The sequence below is a fragment of the Mus caroli genome, chromosome 17 (genome assembly GCF_900094665.2).
Source record: "Mus caroli chromosome 17, CAROLI_EIJ_v1.1, whole genome shotgun sequence".
In the NCBI taxonomy this organism is placed as follows: Eukaryota; Metazoa; Chordata; class Mammalia; order Rodentia; family Muridae; genus Mus; species Mus caroli.
In genome coordinates, this window is record NC_034586.1 from 17,408,367 (window position 1) to 17,426,329 (window position 17,963).

Genomic DNA, 17,963 nt, shown 5'->3' on the forward strand with positions numbered 1-17,963 from the left:
AACTTTGTCTCTGTAACTCCTTCCATGGGTGTTTTGTTCCCAATCCTAAGAAGGTTGCCCAGAATTCTATGTCTTTCAATGAGCAGTTAAAGTTTGTGCTCTACAAATTATTCCAAAAGAAAAAGAAGGAAAAGCTTATTTTATGAGGCCAGTTACCCTGATACCCAAATCACATAAAGATGCAACTAAAAAGGAGAGTTATACACCACTTTCCCTATGAACATACTTGCAAAAATACTCATAAAAGTACTTGCAAAGACAATTCAAGAACATACCAGGAAATTACCGATCATAATCAAGCAGGATTTGTCTCAGGGTTGAAAGGATAGTTGAACATACAAAAGACAGCAAGTATAATCTACCACATAAAACCAACTGGGAAAAAAAAATGACCATTTTATTACCTGTACAAAGGTCTTTGACAAAATCCAACACCATTTTACCATAAAATCCCTGTAGAGATAAAATATACAAGAGATAATCCTAAATATAATTAAGGCAGATTACAGCAAGCCAAGATCAAATTAAATGAAGAGAAACTCAAAGCAATTCCACTGAAATCAGCAACAAATCAGATTGTTCAGTCTCTCCATATCTATTTCATAATAGTACTTGAATTCTTAGCAAGATCAAGAAAACAGCTCAAGGACATCAAGATGGTATACACTGGATTACCAAGGAAGAAGTCAAACTCTTATTTGCAAAGGATATGATTATATATAAACACATACACATCCTGAAAAATTCCACCAGGAACCTTAAACAACTGAAAAAAAATTCCCCCCAAAATAGCTCAATACAAAATAAATGCACAAACACCAATAGCCTTTCTATATACAAACGGCAAATGGATTAAAAATAAAAAATCAGGAAAACAATACCTTTCACAATATCCTCAAATAATATAAAATATGTTGATGGCATGCAAGTGAAAGACTTGTATAATAAAAACTTCAAGTCTATGAAGAAATGAAAGAAGATTTTAGAAGATGAAAAGATCTCCCATGCTCACAAGAGGATTAAGATATTAAAAAAGGACATCCTAACGAAGGCAATCAATCTACAGATTCAAGACATGTAGCATCTAAATTCCAACACATGTCTTCACAGGTTTTAAATAGCTAACTTCAATATTATATTAATGAGGGAAAAAAGGGAAAATTGCTAAAACAATCATTAACAATAAAAAAACTTCTGGAGTTCTCACCTTTCCCATTTTCAAGTTTTCTTTAAAACTACAGTATAAAAACCTTAAAATATTTGGAGAAAACCAGCCACATTGATCAATGAAAATGAACTAAAGACCTAGACATAAATATACATGGCCACCTCGTTTTTGATAAAGATGCCAGAAATACAAAATGAAAAAAAAAAAGATTTACCATTTTCAACTAGTAGTGCTGGTCAACCTGGATGTTTGCATCTAGCAGAATTCAAATGGATCCATACTTATAACCCAGCACAAAACTCAAGTGCAAGTGGATCAAGACCTTACCATAAAACCAAAGACATTGAACCTGACAAGAGAATAAAAGTGAACATACTGTCACAGGAGAAGATGTTCTTTAAAACAAAAGAAAAAAATAACATAGGTGCTAAGAAAAACAACTAATATATGGGACCTCAGGAAACTGAAAAGTTTCTATAAGGCAAAAGACACCATCATTTGGAGAAAGCAGCAGCCTACAGAGTGGAAGAAGATTTTTACCAATTCTTTTTATTTTATTTTATTCTGATGCAAGTATATGGGATTCTTTATTCAAGCTTGTGAGCTTGGGCCACAAACCTTCCTGATGCAACAGGATATGAAAAGTGACTACAAGGTCTAGGGTTTCTACATCCAATAGAGAACTAATATCCAAAAATATATAAAGAACCCAAGAATCTAGCTGTGAAAAAAAAAAAAACCAACCAAATAATACAATTTATAAATGGGTTGCAAATCTAAACATGGAATTCTAAATGGAGGGAACTCAAATGGCCAAAACATACTTTAAAATATTCAACACTCTTAGCCTTCAGGGAGATGCAAATCAAAACTATTTTGAGATTCCATCATTATAATCGTCAGAATAGCTAAAATCAACATCACAAGTGAAAGCATATGCTGATATAAATGTGGAGCAATAGAAACATCCCTCCATTGCTAGAGGGAGTGCAAAATTGTACAGCCACTAAGGAAATCAGTGTGGCAGTTCTTCAAACTGATGGGAATCAAACTACTTCAAGATCTACTCAGTCTAGGGCATATACCAAAAGGACACTTCAATCTACCCAAGGACCCTTGCTAAACCGTGCTCATTGCAGCTTTATTCACAATATTTAGAAACTATAATCAATCTAGATGACCTTCAACAGAAGAATAAAGAAAGAACACGTAGTACATTTGCACAGTAGATTATTACTCAGCTCTGAGCAGATCTAGCTGAGCAGAGGGAGACCTGTATATAGGAAATTCTTCAGAATGTACCCGAAACTTTTCATGTCAAAAGGAGACATGAAGGAAAGAGAAAATATCATGCCAAAGTCTCGTTTTCTGTGAGGATTTCATTTTACTCTATGAGATGTGAGACTCATTCACACACAGTTCACACAAATGCAGAGTTGTTTTCCAGGACCTCTGAGTAGGGGCAAGGAAGACTACAAGAAAACCATTCTGACCCACAGAATCAAGACTGCTGCACTTCTCTAACAGGTCTGTGAAAAAAAGCCCTGACTCTAGGGTCTAGGTGTTCTCACAACTACCAGAAGTCCAAAGTCTGAGAAACTACTAACAACAAACTATGAAACAAAAATAAAACCAAAAAAACAGTTTGGTCACATGTGCATGGACACGTGCTTTTCTTGAACCAAGGAGACATTTTCCTGATGTGAGCAATCATAGTTATTCAAAAGATGCTTTCCTATTTTTAAAAACTCTATACTGACTTTTTTATCTATAAAAATATCTTCCTCTCACAGCATGTATACAGGGCTGGACTATACCACAAGAGGAATGACTAACTTAAGTGCCTATTAACACATCAAAGTCGACATTTTTGGCTAGAAGCTTTCCTGGCTCCTGGTTCTTCTCTTGGCCCCTCCCTGACCCCCATACCTAGTTCAGTCTGGACTCTTCAAGTGGCCTCTGGCTGTTTTCTGGCACATACTGTAAAACCCAAAAATACCCTGTAAGCACCACCTTTGCAAGAACCAGGTACCTTCTTGGAATGCTGGGAGTTTTAGTTCTTGAGAAAATTGCAAAACATCATGGGAAAGTATGGTGGCCTATAGGTTTGTCTTTATAAAGCTCTGTAGCATGTGACCAAAGTCCATCTCTTGGTTAGTATTTAACATTTAACCAACCCTTACTCAAATGGTGGAACTGTTTGTTTTCTCCAGCTAATCTGAGCATTATCATGACCTACAAAAAACCTTCTCCTCAGCCACACCTTTGGACAGTCATCATCTCATTTTCATTCAGCCGTAAGGTGTGATGTTAATAACTAAGCATATGAAGACACATGTCTGAATGCTGTATTTACATCAAAGAGAGCATGCATCTAAGATGGAACTCTATCGGGGAGCAAAACTTTGGTCAGTAAAAGTTATGTTTACAGTCATAATTTTGGTGCTTCGTAATGTATATATTTTCTGATTCACTCAAATGTGTACTGGTTCCTCATAAGACTAATATCTACAAAGCTCTCTGGGAATGCCTATTTCCCAGGCCATAGGCCACTCTCTCCTGAGTAGGCAAATGATGGGACAAGGGAGTTAAGAGATCTAAGTTCGAGAAGCTTTGTAACTGCTGTAACAAAGAGAACCCCGTGTGCAAGCTACAGTACTGCAAATGTTCTACGACACTATTTTCGGAAAACATTCTGGTAACCATAAGATAAATGAAAAACAAACAAACAAACAAACAAACCACGATACAACCAGTTCATAGGATCTCAAACCTCCTGACAATGATAAAAATCCACAGCAGAATTGTGAGCGCGGCGTCCTGAAGAGCAACTGCAGAGAACAACCCCCTGCCTCCGCTCCAGCCCATTTCCCAGCCCCGCAGCTCCTCTGACCTGGAAGGTTCCAGGGCCGCCGGGCTGCGGTGCCCGCTGCTGCGCGGCTGATGGCTGACTCTCCCAGGTCAGCACAGGAAACCGCATCTGAGGAGAGTTTACGGCCTTCGACAAGAACCAGGCCAGGGTAACTCGCCCGCAGTGGGAGTAGAGACAACTTGGCTCCAACAGGTACCTAAGGGGACGCGGTTCCCGGTCTCTGGCCACGATCTTTGGAGCGGCTCCCCTAGCCCCGCCCAGGGCACCACGGTTCCGGTCACGTGAGAGCGCTATCCCCTTCCAGGCCCGCCGCTTTCACTTCCTTAATTCCGTAGGTAGAGTCCATCCAGCTACATTCTCTTCTAGGTCGCCAGCTCCAAATATCCAGGCCAGAATGACATGAAAAGCCACCACTCCCCTTGCTACCTGTGTAATCCATGTGTACTCGAACTGAGCGCTGGTTTTTCGGCCCCAGTTTCCTCCGGAAACCGGAAAGCTCCTCAGACGCAGTTTCCTGGCTGCGGACCTGTGAGAGTCAGCAGCGCAGCGGCGGGCACCGCAGCCCGGCGGCCCTGGAGCGTCCCAGGTCAGAGGCGCTGCGGGGCTGGGAAGCGGGCGGGAGCGGAGCAGCGGGGTGTTTTCCGCAGCTGCTTTTACTGACGCCGCTCTCACAGTTCTGTTGTTATCTTACCGTTGTCGGGAAATTGAGATCCTGTGAACTGGGGGTCTATCATGATTTTTTTTAAAATTTATCCTCCAGTTATCAGAATATTCAGTCGTAAAATAACTCATTAAAAATAATAGAGCGGAGAATACCTTTTACCTTGCTAAATAGAACTTTGTGTTTATAGTAACCATATGAAGAACCAGTGCAAATTCTTTTTTTTTTTTTTCGAACGAGAAAATATACTTTATGTTATGCTATGGTTGTGATTGTAAACATTAATATTTACTAAGTAGACTTTAGTGCCCATGAATTTTTCATCTGAGTTGTATGCTGTTTAGGATGTAAGTACAGCATTCAGAAGTGCGTCTTCATATGCTGAGTTCTTATGGTACACCTTCGGGCCAGGCAAGCTCCCTATTGCTATGTGAGTGTATCAGACCACCCTATTGTTATGATTAGAAAACCCAGTATAGATTAAAGTTTTAGAAAGCATCTTTTGTACAATTTCGATCACTCTCCTGTATCAGAAAAAAGGTCTCTGTGGTTGAAGAAAAGTGCTCTGCACCTACATATGTGGCCAAGCTGTTGTTTTTTATTGTAGGGTTTGTTATCATTAAGTGCTGTGGTTGTGGACATCCTGTAGGAGTGGGAATGCTTAGACTCTGCTGACAGGGATTTTTGCAGAGATGGACAAGTGTAGCAGTCTGGTTTCTTTGGGTGACAATAGTTTTCTTGCAGTCTCTCCAGCTTTCTTTTCAGGATTCCTGGGAGAATGACTCTCTTTGTGTCTGAGCTATGTGTGAATGAGACTCACATCTCACATAGATAAATGAAATCTTTAGATTAAAAGAGACATTTTTATTTCTGATATTTACTCTTTCCTTCACAGTTTTCTTTTTGGAGGCATCATTCATTTATTTATTTATGTATTTATTTATTTATTTATTTTCAACACAGCAAAGGCTTTATTTATACAATCTTTACTGGACAATTTGGGCTGTGTTACTGAGTAAAAACCTGTTGTCTCAGGCCTGCTACTAAAATGGAAATAGATACAAATCAGACTTACTGGTGACAGTCCTTTTGGTCCTATCTTATTTATAACAGTTTCTATAGCACTGCAGTCTTCAGTGGTACTGTACCACTCTGGAAAAGATACCTTCAGGCTCCTTTCCATCCCCCAAAGCTGCAGGAAATCCTTCCTGCTGCCTCCTCTTAGCCAAAGCAGCCAAAGATTTGGTTCATAGATGGTCAGGTCCACAGGTACTTTCCTGTTGAGCTCTACCTGGCACTTAATTAAGTTGACAGTGAATGCTGGGTACTGTAAGCCATGTTCCTGGGAGGCAGCTGTAATTGGATTAATCCAGAGGGTCCTCAAGTTCCGCTTCTTAAGTCTGTGGGGACTTCGTACAGGAAGGCTCTGGTCACCACCCTGACTGCCAGCAGGTAGCAGTGATTCTTCCTTCCCCTAAAATCTTAAAATGTAGAGCATGTTTCAGCACCTCCTATACCTGCCAATAGCGACCAGTGTGGCGGTTCCGCAGCCACAGCCACGTCATAAGGAATACCATGATGGGCTCCCGAATCCCGAGGACGCATCATTTATTTTTGTACCATGAAAAGTTCTGAATGCTTTCTTATGAATCTTTTCCATATGCAGGGGCCCACTGCTCAGTCAGTGCTACTCACCTATGAATCTGAGAGCCCTGGATGGTGAAGAGAGGAAAGTGTAGCAAAGGATCCTGTATGTTAGAGGGATTGAGGAACGATTGGGAGGGGCTGCAAGTCCCAGTAGAAAGGGGACATGAGATTGGTTTGGCCAGATTCTATTTCCTTCCCAATAGTTCTGGATAATTGCACCATGAATAACATCAGAATATTCCCATTGTAAGTAGTGGAAGACTATGTAAGAATTAATATACAGAGGCAAATATAATTTAATTTGGTTTTGTATGTGAAGGATGCTGTTCCTTTTCCATTCATATCTTCTTATTATAATTATGTTTGTCAGAACAATGGATGCCTCTTAGTTTTTCTTGCTATTAGAGTTTTGGAGCATTTTGTATTTCCTTTAGGTTCTCTTGTCTTTTATGGTTAATTTCTCCATTTCCTAAAACAATGCCAGCTGAATTTTGATAATATTTGATTAATATCTCTGCATAGTATTAAACCCTATCTATATTACCTTTCCATTGATATCTGCTGTTGTCTGTCTTCTTGTCAACTGTCAATATTTTGCTATAATTTTAATATATTTTGAAATCACCCATGATTTTGATTCTTCTCTAATTTTTTAAAGTCTTAATGGTTTCACATTTCATGAATGTGCTTGGAATAATATAAACAATTCTCTATTTATATTTCAAAATGTCTGTAGGATTTTGGTATTTCAAATCTTAAAATCATTTTTTTATATTTCTTCACATGATTAAATAAGAACATTCTAGCTGTGACTCAGTATTTGGGTCTTTTTTGGGTCTTTTATGTAGACTCTGTCTTCTTTTGATGTCAACATTCAATATTCTTAATGATAAAATTTTCTAAACTCGGGTCTTTACTAGATTTGAAGACTTTTTTGTTTTTGTTACCGCTGTTTATTTATTTATTTATTTATTTATTTATTTATTTATTTATTTTAGATGCTTTGTCTACGTAGTCCTGGCAGTTCTGTGACTCTGTAGATAAGGCTTCCATTGTACTTAGAGATCTCCATTCCCCAGCCTCTAAAGAGCTGGGATAAAATATTTGAACCACCTGGCCTTCCTGACTTGTTCTGACGTGGACACAGGGGACAATCCTGCATGAAATTTAAGAAGATTGTGTGTCTTCTGCTGTTGTCTGGGTGGTTTTCTAGAGGCCTGCTACTCATTACTGTTTTTTTTTTTTTTTTTTTTTTTTTTTTTGTGTGTGCTGTAAAATGTAAGAGAAGGATCAAAATCAGTGGTGGACATTGAGGCTTACCTGTATCACTGTATATTTGTTTCATACAGTTCTGTCATTGCTTGTTTTATGTATTTGGAAACTTTTGTGAAATGCATTCCTGTTGATCATATAGTTTTCTGGAAATGTACCATTTGATGTTAATATTCTTTCTTTTGTAAGTTGATAGATTTTGCTTTTTCTCTTACCTGCCATAATTGTTTTCAATCTTCCTTATAAATTTCCTTGAGTCTTAGCAATTTTTTTAATTTCTGCCAAAATTTATTTGACCAAAATTTAGAAAAAGTGATACTATTACGTATGATACAATAGCAAGAACGTAAAGAACAGAGTAGATTTTATCAATTGCACAGTTTACTCAAAGTTCATCTCCCTGGTAGTGTGATGCTTAATAAATAGGAGTGAGGGGCAGGGGTTCAGATAAGCTAGAAGCAGGGTGACTTTCAGTCAGGACTGTAAACTTGAGTTGGCCCTGCACTGCTGCGGAATGTGGATTGTTTCAGTGTGAGATGTTAACTGAGAAAGGAAAACTACAAAGCCAAAAAATATGCAGCCTACAGAGCACTCCACATCCAGTTCAATCAGGAGATCTTGGTCTTTTATGAGTGTCATTCCTGAAGGAATTCAAGTCTTGGCAAAGTCAAGCTTCCATTTGTTGTTCCCTGAACAATGGAGATGAAGTTAAGCCAATTTCTTTTTCTATCACTACTTTGCTGCTGGAGAGACCTTTTGTTGCCCAACAGTTGGTATTAGAATGATGCTCAATGTATTGAAGGCTGGTAGCCTTTTTATTATTTGAGACAGAGTTTCACTGTGTAGCCCTGGCTGAAAAGGGTTGGACTCTGCCATAGTCCCTGCTGGGCATATCATTAGACCATAGCAGAAAAGTCCTGGAATAAGACGCTTGCTCCTCAGAGAACAATTCTGGAGCGAAGGGAAGATGTAACATGGAACAGCATTAAAGCTCCGTCAGAAGGCACATGGGCACCAATGATCACCCCAGCATTCTCGCTTGGAATGCTTAAAGACAGTGTGTTCTGCACGGGGGAGTGTGGAGCAGACTCAGTATGATCAGGCTAATCTAGTTGTGCTTTATAACTTCCCATAGGAGACTGTTAATTTTTGCTCTGGGTGGAAAATTTCTACATATTTTCTTGTGACAACCCCTAGCCTCACAAAACTTCCCCAACAGCAACCAGCTACAATTGGATACTTGAGCCTGTGCTTCAAAGTGTGGGACTGACTAATTCCCAAGAACCAAATGCCCTCAGCCTTAAGCAACTATACTCAGTGTGAAATTCCCTGCCTATTTTAGGAATAAATGCAATTTAAGAATAAGAATAATCAGAGAAGCTGGTGCCATTTGAATGGAAAAGGAAAGAATTAAACATAATTGGTGCTCAAAGCTTGTCTTACAAAATATTTGGTCATGAATTCATTATCTGCTTGGCATTTCCTGCAAGGTGAAGACCTGGTAATAAGTGGAACTTCTTACAAAAGAGGAAGACAGGGCACACTCTGGAGTGGAGTTGGTGTTAAAACAGGACTCTTCTGGTTTAGTTTATATACAGTTAAGTTCGTTTAGTGTCTGGTCCAGTGTCTGATGTAAGCCCACATTCTCTTCTTTGGCCTGGGCAAGTTTTTCTTCCAGGTCATCGATTGTCTTCTCCAGTTTAGAAACTGACCTTTCTGCAAACTCAGCTCGGGTCTTAGCCTCCTTCAGCTTGTCAGACAGAAGCTTGATTTCTTCTTCATATTTATCCTCCTTTTCAGAATACTTTTCAGAAGCAGCCTCCAGTGATTTCAGATTGTTAGTTACATACTTGAGCTCTTCTTCCAGGTCACCACACTTTAGTTCAGATACCTACGTCCGCTCCTCTGCTCCCTTCAGCTCACCCTCCAGGATGACCAACTTACGAGCGACTTCCTCGTACTTGCAGTCGGCCTCGTCAGTGATGTGCTTGGCTTCTTTGAGCTGCATCTCCAGGATCTCCATCTTTTCCTCATCTTTCATGGCTCGGTTCTATTACCTTCATGCCTCTCTCACTCTCCTCAGCAGCCTTCTCTGCCTATTCCAGATTCTGCAGGGCTGTGGCCAGCTGCTCCTGAGCCCCATCCATTTCCTCCTCCAGCAGTTGGATGCAGCGGTTGAGAGCAGCTGCATCTCCTTCAGCTTTCTCCCGCCGCTGGTGCTCCTCATCCACTTCGCTCTGCAGGCCCTGCGCGCGATCCTCTGCGTCGGCTGCCTGCTGCTGCAGGGCCTGGATCTTGCGCTTCACTGCCTCCAGGGAGTTGAGGCCGGCATAGCTCACTCGTTCTGCTGGGCACTGGCGACCAATTTGTATTCTTTTTAATGTTTTTTTTTTTTTTTTTTTTTTTTAATAAAGTCAGCAGCATTGTAATGGGCAGTGGTGACAGCCTTAGAAGCATTGGTGGCACTATAGACATGATCAAGTATAATGAGTGAATTTACACTTTTAATAATAATCTTTCAGATACCATACAAGCTATTCAAATGATACAAAACTAGTTTTCAGTGTCTTTTCAACTGAGAAGGACCCTATTCAGCATGCTTCTCCTCCTGAGGTGGCTCACTTTGAGCAAGTTTTGCTTTCAGTTGCTTCTTTTTGTCTACAGTAGCTTTCTCTTTCATTTCTGCCAGTTCTAGGCAAAGCAGCTCTATTTCTGGGTTTTTCATGGTAGCAGCTCCTAAATGATACTTTAAAAATTCCAGAGCACTGGCCCACTTCTGTGGTTCTTCATTTAAGGCTACCAACACTTATGTCACAGTGTCCAGCACCCCGGACCTCTCCTAGTACCTCTATAACTACTTGTGCTTCCAGTCTGAAATTGGCCATAGTGACAGCCACAGAGGAGTAGGTGGCTCTGAAGACCTGAACTATTATGCCCCTTTTTATTTTTTTTAAATATCTGAGTAATAAAAATAATCTGTTATATAAATGTACTACATTTTCTTTATTCTTCTGTTGATGGTAATCTAGGTTGATTCTAATTCTGGGTATTATTAATAAAGATGCAATCTTCATGATTGAGCAAGGGTTTTTGCGTAGGTTGGAGTGTACTTGGGTATATGCCCTAGAGTGGTATGGGCGGATCTTGAAGTAGTTGGATTCCCATCAATTTAAAGAACTGATGTCCTTGGTGGCTGTATGAGATTGCACTCCCTTCAGCATGAGCTGTCACTTGTGTTATTGATTTTTAGCTATTATGACAAGTATACAATAGGATCTCAAGGTAGTTTTGATTTGCATTTCTTTGAAGGCTAAGGGTGATGAGCATTTTTTATGGGTTTCTTGGCCACTTGAGTTTTCTCCATTTAGAATCCTCTGTTTAGATTTGTAACCCACTTTTAATTTGGATTATTGTTTTTTGGGTTTTTTCCACATCTAGTTTCTTGAGTTTTTTGTTGTATTTTGGATATTAGTGTTCTCCATTGGAAGTGGAATTGGTAAAATCTTTTCCTATTCTGTAGGCTGCTGATTTGTCCAAGTAATGGTGTCCTTTGCCTTATAAAAGCTTTTCAGTTTCCTGAGGTCCCATTAATTAATGGTTAATCTCAGTTCTTATGCTATTGATTTTTTTCCCTTTTCTTTTCTTGTGATTTTAAGAACATCTTCTGTGACAATATGTTCACTTTTATTCTCTAGTCTATCTTCTGTCAGATTCAATGTCTTTGGTTTTATGGTAAGGTCTTGATCCACTTGCACTTGAGTTTTGTGCTGGGTTATAAGTATGGATCCATTTGAATTCTGCTAGATGCAGACATCCAGTTCGACCAGCACTGCTTGTTGAAAATGGTAAAAAAAAAAATTCATTTTGTATTTCCAGCTTCTTTATCAACAATCAGGTGGCCATGTGTATTTGTGTCTAGGTCTTTAGTTCATTTTTTATTGATCAATGTGGCTGTTTCTCTCCCAATATTTTGAGGTTTTTATACTGTAGTTTTTAAGAAAACTTGAAATTGGGAAAGGTGAGAACTTCTTATTGTTAATGATTGTTTTAGCAATTTTCCCTGTTTTCCCTTATTTATACAAAATTGAAATTGGCCATTTAAAATCTGTGAAGACTTGTGATGGGATTTGGATGCCACATGCCTTGTATCTGTAGATTGCTTTTGGTAGGATGGCCTTTTTAATTTCTTAATCCTCTTGATCCATGAGCATGGGAGATATTTCCATCTTCTAAAATCTTCTTTCATTTCTTCATAGACTTGAAGTTTTTATTATACATATTATTTGAGGGTATTGTAAAAGGTATTGTTTTCCTGATATTTCTTTTTAAAATCCATTTGTCATTTGTATATAGGAAGGTTCTTGGTGTTTGTGCATTAATTTTGTATTCAACTTTTTTTTGGAGGAAATTTTTATCAGTTGTAGAAGTTCCCTGGTGGAATTTTTCAGGTCACTTATATATACTGCCGTATCATTTATAAGTAAGAATATTTTGACCTCTTCTTCTGTAATCCAATGTGTATCTTCTTTATCTCCTCCAGTTGTCTTATTGCTCTACCTAAGAATTCAAGTATTATATTGAGTAGACACAGAGAGAGTGAACAGCCTTGTTTCTTCCTGATTTTAATCAATTGCTTTGAGTTTCTCACCATTTAATTTGATCTCAGCTCTAGGCTTGCTGTAATCTGCCTTTAATATATTTAGATATGTCTCTTGTATCTTTATCTCTACAGTACTTTTACAGTGAAATGGTGTTAGATTTTACCAAAAGTGTTTGTGCACATGAGATTGTCATGTCTTTCTTTTTCCAGTTTGTTTTTTATGGTGGATTATATTTATTGATTTTTTTTTTTGTATATTAAACATTCCCCTTAATCTCTGAGACAAAGCCTGCTTGATCATGGTTGATGATGTTCCTGAAATCTTCTTGAATTTTCTTTTGCAATTATTTCTATGAGTATTTTTGCAAGTGTGTTCATAGGGAAAGTGGTGTGTTCCTTTTTAGTTGCATCTTTATGTGGTTTCGGTTTTAGGGTAACTGTAGCCTCGTAAAATTAATTGGGTGATGTTCCTTCTGTTTTGTGGAATAATTTGTGGAATATTAAATTTAACTGTTCTCTGAAAATCGTAGAATTCTGAGCTAAAACCATCTGGCCCTGATTTTTTTATTTTTTATTTTTTGGTTAGGAGACTTTTAGTGACTGCTTCTGTTTCAGTAGAAGTTAAGTAAGTTTGATTATCTGATGTCAATTTAACTGTAGGATACAGTACCTGTTGATAAAATTATTCTTTTCCTTTATATATTTAAAATTTGGTGAAATAGAGGTCTTTAATATGTTTTATGATTCTCTGGATTTCATCTGTGTCTGTTGTTAAGACTCCATTTTGTGTCTGCTTTTGTTAATTTAGATATTTTCTCTCAGTCTTATAGTAAATTTGGATAAGGGTTTGTGTATCTTGTTGATTTTGTCAAAAAATCAAGTCTTTGTTTCATTGATTCCTTGTATTGTTCTGTTTCTATTTTATTGGTTTCAGCCCTGAGTAAGATTATTTCTTGCTGTCTACTCTTGGGTGTGATTACTTTTTTGTGTGTGAGAATTTTCAGTTGTGCTACTGTGTTGTTAGTATGACATTTGTGCAGGTTTAGTTTGTTTCTTATTTCTGTCTTAACCCATTTGTAGTGGTATAGAGTTGTTCACTTTCCATTTGTTTGTTAGCATGGTATAGGTAAATTCTTTAAGGCTGAGCCAGATACACTGCTTATTTCTCCATCTTAGAAAGCCACAAACTTATCCATAAATCACTGCATTTTCAAAAGGGACTTTCTGTTCTGAATACTAGAGCTCCTTTAGAATGTTTCCCAGAAGACAAAATTGTTCCTGACCTAGTACTACCCCAAATCACTATCTAGTGATGAAATCTACAGCACAGGATGAATTCAGCACTAGGGCTGAGACCTCTGATATCTTGAGAATTCACTATGAAGCTCTGATAAAGGGTTGCAGCATCCTACTAGATCCAGTTTAGGTCTAGGCTCCCAGAGAGCATGTGGAGAAGCTGTGCAGAGAAGGTCCAAAGCAGCCTGGCAGCTGGAGGGAGCACTGTGGAGCCTGCCTGCCTGACTCTGAGTAGGAGGGACCAGTCTCTGTGGAGGGTTGGGGATATTATCAGGGCCAGGAGAGTGAGGAGGACAAGAAAGTAATAGGATGGACTCTACAATGTTCATTAAGGAAGAGAAAACTCCTGGCCTGGAAGGATTTAGAGCTACCACATTTCTGGAACCAGGCTGTGATGGGGATCTAAGAGTTCTGCTCTGAAGATCCAGGCCAGAGTGACAGGAAAATTCACAAATCCCTTCCTGACCTGCAGAAGCCACTTGGTCCCTAACCTAGGGCATTTTACCCTGGGCTATTCTTTCTGCAAACCTGAAATCTATTCAGAAATGCAGTTTCCTGGCTGTGGGCCTGGGAGAATCAGCAGCACAGCTGAAGGAACTGCAGCATGGCTACCTTGGAACCTCCCACCCAGGTCAGAGGAGATGCAAAGCTTGGAAACTGGCCTAACTGTAGCAGGGGTAGATATTCCATAACTGCTCTGAAGGATACAGGTCTCACAATTCTATTTTGGATCCCTTATTGTCAGGAAGTTTGAGATCCTATGAACTGGAGTTTAAAGTTTTTTTTTTTTTTTTTTTTTTTTTTAATCTTACTGTTGGTAGAATAGTTTTCTACATTATGTCTTAGGGTATTTGTAGTGTGTGTAGGTTGCACAAGGATTTGTCTTTGCTACAGCAGTTATAAAGCTCTAATTCAAATTCATCCTTGCATTTTAACTCACCATTTACCTATGCAAGAGAGTAGCCTTTAGTCAGGGAAATCAGGATCTTCGGGGAGCATTGTAGGTAGTAGTAATAAGAGGAACCAGACTGAATCAGGCTGTGAAGGGTGGGCTTATTTGTTTTTGTTTTGTTTTTTCTGGAATTGACTTGTTTTGGACTTTTCCTGTTCTGTTTAGAAATTTAGGCCTAGTCTCCCAAACTGCTAGTTTCCAGCCTATTATGGCATGAGCCTGGCTCTGGCTGACTGAGTCTTCTCATTTCCCAGGCTAATTTATAAACAAATCAAGTTATTGATTCATTGGTTCTTTTTGTGTAGATCTGAGTCATTAGGCAAGGGCTCAAATAGGACATAGAATGATCAGTTATTGCTTTTTTTTTTTTTTTTCAGTTCTCTAGTATTTTATTTAGGGTTTCCATTGCTGTGAAGAGACACCATAACCAAGGCAACTCTTATAAAAGACAACATTTAATTGGGGCTGGCTTACAGGTTCAGAAGTTCAGCCAATTATCATTAAGGCAGAAAGCATAGCAGCATCCAGGCACACATATTGCTGGAGAAGCTGAAGGGTAGATCTACATCTTTATCCAAAGGAAGCCAGGAGCAGACAGGGCATCTTCAAGCAACTGGGAGGAAGATCTCAAAGCCCCCACACAAAGTGACACACTTCCTCTAACAAGGCCACACTACTCCAACAAAGCCACACTTCTTAATGGTGCCACTCCCTGTGCCAGGCATATTTAAACCTCTACAATGAATGTTTACTACAAGTCAGAGAAACCTTCTCTATTGAGCTATCCTTTAAAGCTGCACTTATACTTTTCTTTTTTTTTCTTAAAATTTTCTATTATTTAACTGCATTTATATATCAAACATATTAATAATTTTGAATATTTTGAGAATTCAATAATACATAAAAATTTATTCAACTTTTAGATTCATATCCTTTTATACCATAAAAATATTATTACTGAATATTTAATACTATCCATAACTGAGGATCCTATATCTAGTGTTGAATACTAAATTGTCTCAAAACATATGAAATATTCTTTGGGAATTAAGAGGGTAAAACAGCATAAAATATTAAAATTAAATCATTAAGAAATATGTTCAAATGCCCTTATATGATACCACCTGACATAGTGGAAGAGTATTTAAAATGCATTATATATCTGTATACATTGTCTAACAATCAGTTTACGGGGCTAGTGAGATGGCTCAGCAGGTAAGAGCACCGACTGCTCTTCCGAAGGTCCTGAGTTCAAATCCCAGCAACCACATGATGGCTCACAACCATCCGTAACGAGATCTGACTCCTCTTCTGGAGTGTCTGAAGACAGCTACAGTGTACTTACATATAATAATAAAAAAAAAAACCAATCAGTTTACTTAAAATAGATTATCAGTGTCTCTAGGAGAGAAATTATTTTATCAGTAAGTATATTTTAAAAATTTCAAAATAGCAAAAACTCTTTGAAGTTAAACATTAAGAAAATGCTAATTTCAAACACACTAGAAAAATTATCAATAATATTTCCATGATGTTTGTAGAACATGATTTTAATATTTTCAACTGTTAATATTCAACAAACAATAATTATTTTAAGATATACTTCATTGCTGTGTCTCCCTTTTCATTTCTGATTTTATTAATTTGGATAATGCCTCTGTGCCCTCTGGTTAGTCTGACTAAGGGTTTATCTATCTTGTTGATTTTCTCAAAGAACCAGCTCCTGCTATTGTGATTCTTTGTATAGTTCTTTTTGATTCTATTTAGTTGATTTCAGCCCTGTGTTTGGTTATTTTCTGCCTTCTACTCCTCTTGGATGTATTTGCTTCTTTTTGTTCTAGAGCTTTCAGGTGTGCTGTCAAGCCGCTAGTGTAAGCTCTCTTCATTTTCTTTGTGGAGGTACTTAGTGCTATAGTTTTCCTCTTACCACTGCTTTCATTGTGTCCCATACGTTTTGGCATGATGTATCTTCATTTTCATTAGATTCTAAAAAGCCTTTGTTTCTTTTTTTCTTCCAAGTTGTCATTGAGTAGAGAGTTGTTCAGCTTCCATGTGTATGTGTGCTTTCTGTTGGTTTTGTTGGTATTTAAGATCAACCTTAGTCCATGGTGATCTGATAGGGTGCATGGGATTATTTCAATCTTTTTGAATGTGTTGAGGCCTGATTTGTGATGATTTTTATGGTCAGTTTTGGAGAAGGTACCATAAGGTGCTGAGAAGAAGGTATATCCTTTTGTTTTAGGGTAAAATGTTCTGTAGATAAATGTTAAATCCATTTGGTTCATAACTTCTGTTAGTTTCACTGTGTTTCTGTTTAGTTTTTGTTTCTATGATGTGTCCATTGCTGAAAATGGGGTTTTGGAGTCTCCTACTGTTATTGTGTGAGGTGTAGTGTGTGCTTTGAGCTTTAGTAAAGTTTCTTTTATGAATGTGGGTGCCCTTGCATTTGGAGCATAAATGTTCAGAATTGAGAGTTCATCTTAGACCAGTTCCCTTGACCAGTATGAAATGTGCATCCTTAACTTTTTTGATAACTTGTCGTTGAAAGTCAATTTTATTCGATATTTGAATGGCTAATCCAGTTAGTTTCTTGGAACCATTTGCTTGGAAAATTGTTTTCCAACCTTTTACTCTGAGGTAGTGTCTTTGTCACTGCGGTGTGTTTCCTGTATGCAGCAAAATGGTGGGTCCTGTTTCCGTATCCAGTCTGTTAGTCTATGTCTTTTTGGGGGGAATTGAGTCCATTGATGTTAAGAGATATTAAGGAAAAGTGATTGTTATTTCCTGTTATTTTTGTTGTTAGAGGTGGAATTATGTTTATGTTGCTATCTTTTTTTAGGTTTGTTGAAAGAAGATTACTCTTCCTTTTTCTAGGGTGTAGTTTCCCTCCTTGTGTCCATCTGTTATCTTTTATAGGGCTGGATTTATGTAAAGATATTGTGTCAATTTGTTTTTATTCATAGAATATCTTGGTTTCTCCAAGTATGTTATGATGGGTATAGTAACCTGGGTTGATCTTTGTGTTCTCCTAGGGTCTGTATGACATCTGCCCAGGATCTTCTGGCTTTTATAGTCTCTAGTAAGAAGTTTGGTGTAATTCTGATAGGTCTGCCTTTATATGTTACTTTACCTTTTTCCCTTCTTTTAATATTCTTTCTTTGTTTTGTGCATTTAATGGTTTGATTATTATGTGATGGTAGGGATTTCTTTTCTGGTCCAGTATATTTGGAGTTATGTAGGCTTCTTGTATGTTCATGGCCATCTTTTTCTTTAGATTAGGGAGGTTTTCTATAATTTTGTTGAAGATATTTACTGGCCCTTTAAGTTGGAAATCTTAGCTCCATTATCATTAGGTTTAGTCGTCTCATTATGTCCTGGAAGTTATTGCCTTTTTACTTATCATCTCGGCCTGTAAGGTGCAATAATGGACATCATATTTTTCTTCTGTATCTACATCATCTGTATCTAAGACTAAGGCTGGTCTTCAATAACAAA

At 38.0% G+C, this 17,963-nt stretch overlaps 3 protein-coding genes and 2 pseudogenes across 3 annotated transcripts in view; 2 read left to right on the plus strand and 3 right to left on the minus strand.

Annotated features, from left to right (window-relative positions):
- The window catches only part of LOC110283879 (zinc finger protein 501-like), a 37,976-nt gene extending 33,632 nt beyond the window's left edge, over positions 1–4,344 (minus strand). Inside the window, exons 1-2 of the mRNA XM_029471641.1 lie at positions 4,062–4,344; positions 405–453 (exon numbers count right to left, since the gene is read on the minus strand). The gene's annotated coding sequence lies outside the window, so the exon portion shown is untranslated. The remainder of the gene's footprint in view (positions 1–404; positions 454–4,061) is intronic.
- An 8-nt stretch (positions 4,345–4,352) lies between these two features.
- Positions 4,353–17,963, plus strand: part of LOC110312334 (zinc finger protein 883-like) — a 44,979-nt gene continuing 31,368 nt past the window's right edge. Inside the window, exon 1 of the mRNA XM_029471639.1 lies at positions 4,353–4,626. Within this exon, the coding sequence (XP_029327499.1) occupies positions 4,440–4,626 (187 nt within the window). The 5' untranslated portion in view covers positions 4,353–4,439. The remainder of the gene's footprint in view (positions 4,627–17,963) is intronic.
- LOC110312333 (gastrula zinc finger protein XlCGF26.1-like) overlaps positions 4,583–17,963 on the plus strand; it is an 896,486-nt gene continuing 883,105 nt past the window's right edge. Inside the window, exon 1 of the mRNA XM_029471640.1 lies at positions 4,583–4,626. The gene's annotated coding sequence lies outside the window, so the exon portion shown is untranslated. The remainder of the gene's footprint in view (positions 4,627–17,963) is intronic.
- On the minus strand, positions 5,835–6,278 carry LOC110312335 (annotated as a pseudogene).
- LOC110283958 lies at positions 9,179–10,345 on the minus strand (annotated as a pseudogene).